At 35.6% G+C, this 4,739-nt stretch overlaps 1 protein-coding gene across 1 annotated transcript; it reads right to left on the reverse strand.

The window, feature by feature from the left end:
- Positions 1–366: 366 nt before the first annotated feature.
- On the reverse strand, positions 367–4,440 carry LOC113162399 (intelectin-like). The gene is made up of 8 exons (XM_026360493.1): positions 4,309–4,440; positions 2,507–2,591; positions 2,217–2,354; positions 1,889–2,136; positions 1,569–1,727; positions 1,273–1,390; positions 831–937; positions 367–736 (listed from the first exon to the last, which is right to left on the reverse strand). Exons 2-8 carry the CDS (start codon positions 2,589–2,591, stop codon positions 587–589), a joined length of 1,005 nt encoding a protein of 334 aa, XP_026216278.1. The 5' UTR covers positions 4,309–4,440; the 3' UTR covers positions 367–586.
- Positions 4,441–4,739: the final 299 nt, after the last annotated feature.

Here is a 4,739-nt window from a genome sequence, read left to right on the forward strand (position 1 = left end):
AAAAGTATCTCAAATATACCACATTTGAGATACCTCAAGACTTTAATGGTCTACAAAAGCCTACACATGTCCTGTGGTGCTGTTGTATACTATAGGTTTTTATATACTGTATCAGATAAAAAAGGTTCAATGTTATAGAATCGAATAGAAGAAAATACTAGTTGCAGAGTACTGCATTTTTAGTTTAGTAACTAGTCAGTTTGCAACTGTTAACATGTAGGTTTGAAGAAAAATATTGCCCGTGAACTTTAACATCCACGGTTCACATCCAGCTAGAGACCTTTGTTGCATCTCCTTCTGCTCACAATCTCTCAATTGTTTATAATTATTGTATTGTTATTATAAATAGATAAAAATCATCAGAAATACAGTCAGTGTTTTATTTGAACATGCAGTACAGCAACTCCATCTGCTGGAGTGCAGCTTAATTGCAAATTATGCTGAAATTGTCAAATATGTTCTTCATATTCAAACACACAAGCAGAAACACAAAGATCTTTCCCTGCAATATGAATCATTCTGTTATAAAGAGCTACAATTAGTAATATTCACATGCTGTGATAAACCACGTGTTCACATTATCCTCTCAGCGGTAAAATAACAAAACAGCAGCCTCGGTTATTTGTCTGGAAGCACTCCACACTTGCCCTGTTCCCACTCCGTTCCAATCAAATCCTGTAAAGTCGCCACATTGTATGTTGTTTTCAGGGAAAAATCCACCTCCTCCTATACAGTACTGCAGACACACAAAGGAACAGGATTACACTGTGTGTCATTTGCTGTGTTAACTGACAAAAGTTGCAGATTTGTGATGATGCAGTCAGACTCACATGTTCAGAGTTGCATCCAACGACTGGTTTGACTCCAGAGCAGATAGCCATGGCTGCACGCTCATTGTTTATAGCTCTGAATGTGATGAAACCAGGTTCAAACTCCCCTTTGAGAAGAACAAGAGTATTTAAAGGGCTAAATTGGTAATCACCCAATGTCCTTGTTTATAATAATGCCACTGTCCTGTTTTACCTTCGTCTTAAAAAATTATTATATGCTTAACCATTCATTCAACAAACCCTGTATTTAAAAACTGAATAGATTTTTTTATATTTATTCATAAATAGGTAATATTTTTAAGCATTGTTTTATTTTACGTGTCTACAGTTCTTTGGAAAAGGTAATAAAATTACAAATATAAAGTAATGATACATAACTAATAATTGTGGTGTTAATACTCTTTAATATCTCAATTTCCTTCTTGCTTTATAAGCTTTTTACCTCTTGAATTGGGTCCATACAGGTTTCTAGTGGATTCTTTGTTTCCATGGTCATAAACAATGGGAATTGCTGGTCCTCTTTCGGTGCATGATCCAACATTGTATCTCACTGGATATTGCTGAAAAATTGCCATGAGGAATGACTTTTAATTGTCATTGCTTAGAAAACGTGAATGATTTGAGTAACTGGACAGTATAATTGTATACTCAAGGCTTCTGTTTGCTTGCCAGTATAGAATGAGGTAAAGACAGCACCAAAAGTGCTTGATGCTAAGGTTTTAAATATCACTAAGTTACCCTGAAGAGATGAAATAGGTTCCCCCCGTACAGCTTGAGAAAGCGGTTGTCAGTGTGGTAGCGGAGGATGGCTCCTAGGTTCCAGTTCTCCAGAGGGAAGTTGTTGGGAACGTGCCACACAGACATGTCTTCTGCTGTTATATCATAGTAACCTGGATTCTGTCAAAGGGCACACACTTTTGTCACAGCTCTGACTGTGGTTCATTTCACTTATTTTGCAGGAGTCAGCTCTTCTCCCTCCTTTAAACCTTGCTGACAAAAAATAAACCTTTGACATATTAAATTCTGCACCTACAAATTCCTGTCAGATGTTTGTGTACCTTAAAATCATCTGAGGTGGCACCCTCTGCTGTTCCAAAGGTGTTTCTGTTGGACCAATTCCCATCCCCATCTGGTATGTTAGCATTGTTCCCCTGCTGACTGGACCAGCGATCCCCAACTGTGCATTTTCCATACATGCTGTTCTCATGGATGCTCGCCACCAGCGTCCAGCCTCCACCAGCAGTGGTCATGTCACAGTAAGTCTGATACTCCATGCCATCAGCAGAGATCAGGTGATATAACCCATCTGAAAATATGGTAAATGTTTGATTATAATAATTTAAATCAATAACATTTATTAAATGTGATCTAAAACGTCACATTTACCTGCTTCTGCCTGATATCTGTCTTTGATGTCTTTACAGCTCCTTCCAACATAATATGACCTCTTTTTCAGATTCTCCAAATGTCCAAAGCTTATATTGGTGTTATGTGGTGCTGTTATCTTGTCGTCCTCTGTGGTTTCTGTTTGGTTGAATTTATTTATTGAAAATAAAGACAATTTTATTCAAATAAAAGTTGTGTGACCTGTGGGAAGATGCATTTCATGAACATAACAGGAAAGTGTATGTTCACCTATACCAAGTACAAATTGGTTAAATGAAAACAAATATTACCTGTCTGTAAAGAAGGAGGAGTTTCAGTGGATGCATGAGCCACTGACACCAAAACCATCAAAAGCAAAAATATATGGTGCAACATCTGTGTGGGAAAAAAACAGTAGAACATTTGTAAGTTGCCATATTTTATCTAATACAACCTAGTATAATAGTTTATTTGTAGACTCATAGTTAGGAAAAATACTTAGGAGAAGAAATTGTAGTGTTGTCTACACGAAACAAAAAAAACAAATTAAAAGCTTTTGTTATTATAGATTTTTTTTTTATATAAATAAGAAAATACAAAAAACAAAAAAAGGAATTACAATTACAAACTGCAATTACATGTGTACTTACAAAACTATCTAAACATTAAAATATAAAAATGTTAATGTTGTTGGGCTTGGGTCTTTTTTTTTTTTTTCCTGTCATTAGGTGAACTTCATTGCATCAGTGAGGGAGAGGAGGAGTGGTTTGGGCTGTGTTTATGCAGATTTAGTGGCAAAGAGCAATGTAGGTGCTCACTTTGGACCAAATTGTTTGTTATAGAACCTCCTCAGACGCCCTCCTGTCACAAAGTGCACCAGTGCACACACACTCAAAATCAATAAACACAGATTTTAGAGAGAGTTATCAAGTGTGGTTTCATTTTAATATTTAATGTATAAACAGTGATATTTTAGAGTGACACTTTTTTATTTTAACAAGTGGAAATTCATTTTCCTGTATCCTAGCTGATTCTATAGTAAAAACAGTCCACTGATATATCAGCAGGTGCTGCACCAGTTTATCTTGGAGATAAACTTTTTCTCAGAGAGCTCGATCTCTCTCCCTCACTTGCTACATTTAGGGATATGAGGAAATCTACATCTGCAAAAAGGAACTAGTAATTGTAATTAATTTGTAAGACATTAGTTAATAATAAGCTAATATCAACAAAACATTGTTGGCTGTTAGTAAATGATTAATAAGTTCTATGTTAACCTATCACAAACAAATTCTGACCATCTATAAACATTGATGTTAATCACAAAACAACCATAATCTTAACACTGATTTGTTTTCTTATAGATAAACATTTACAAACAATTTGTAATCATGAAGGTGCAGTACAAAATACACATACCCATCACCACAGCTTTTGATGATTGGGTATGAATCTTTGAGAAGCTGTCAAATAGTCATAACATGTTGTTCTGATTTCAGAATAAATTTCTTAATTATCACATCATGAAATATTTCAGGGGAGTCAGACTGAATGGGGAAATAGGCAGAGTCTTGGGAGTTTGATATGATGAAAGTGAGGCTTAAAAAGAAGCATGGAAAAAGAAATGTTCCAATCCAGCTAGGAGAGAGATGTTGAGAGTTATCTATTGGTGTCTAGTAGTGGACCTACCACTATAAAAGAACTGAAAACATTAAAATGCTATTCTGGGGCTGTTGTGCTGCCGATGGACCTGGTGCATGGCAGAAAATAATTAAACAAAAAATAAATAAATAATTTAAAATCCCAATATTGCCTTGACATTCATGTCCATGAAAATTTAAACACATTTTGTGTTCAAAAAGAACAGAGAGTATATAAATAAATGTCAGTACAATGAAAATTAATTTTAAAAAACAAACAAATGCTTTCAACAGTAAAACATTTTTCTGTAATTGCTGCAGCATGAACTAAAGACCAGCTACATCATATCTTTATTGCTAGTCATAAAAATCTTTGTCAAAAAGTATTTCTGGCTATTCTCTGTTATCAATGTCCTGTTAAAGAAGAAAACATAAAGTTCAATTTTAAGAACAGGTTGATCCACAAGTGTTACCTTAATAAGACTGGAAGTTGTGGTGTCAATCCTGTCCTGAGCTGAAAGATGTCCGTTTAGGTTTCAGACAAAAGATGTTTATTGACTTGATGAATAGCAAAGTATATATCTGTTACAGTCACATGACACTTGTGGGGACCAAAGTTTACAGTTTGAACCACAAGCCATGAACATTATGTACTTACTAGATGTCTTTAATCATCAACCACATTTTGTGGCCAGATGTTATATTTACTATTGCCAAACACTGTGCCTTCATGGAGGCTATCCAAATATTGCAAATATGCTCATGGGCAGCAGCAAAGTTCACAAAAGCAGTAGTTTGGGTGGAGGGAGTCTGGAGGAAGGATTTCAGGCTCAGAAAGAGTCTGGGAGGGACAAAGAACCAGAAAGCTGGACTGGACTGAAGAGCGTGCTATCTTGGAATCACC

Source organism: Anabas testudineus, chromosome 1, assembly GCF_900324465.2.
Source record: "Anabas testudineus chromosome 1, fAnaTes1.2, whole genome shotgun sequence".
Classification (NCBI taxonomy): domain Eukaryota; kingdom Metazoa; phylum Chordata; class Actinopteri; order Anabantiformes; family Anabantidae; genus Anabas; species Anabas testudineus.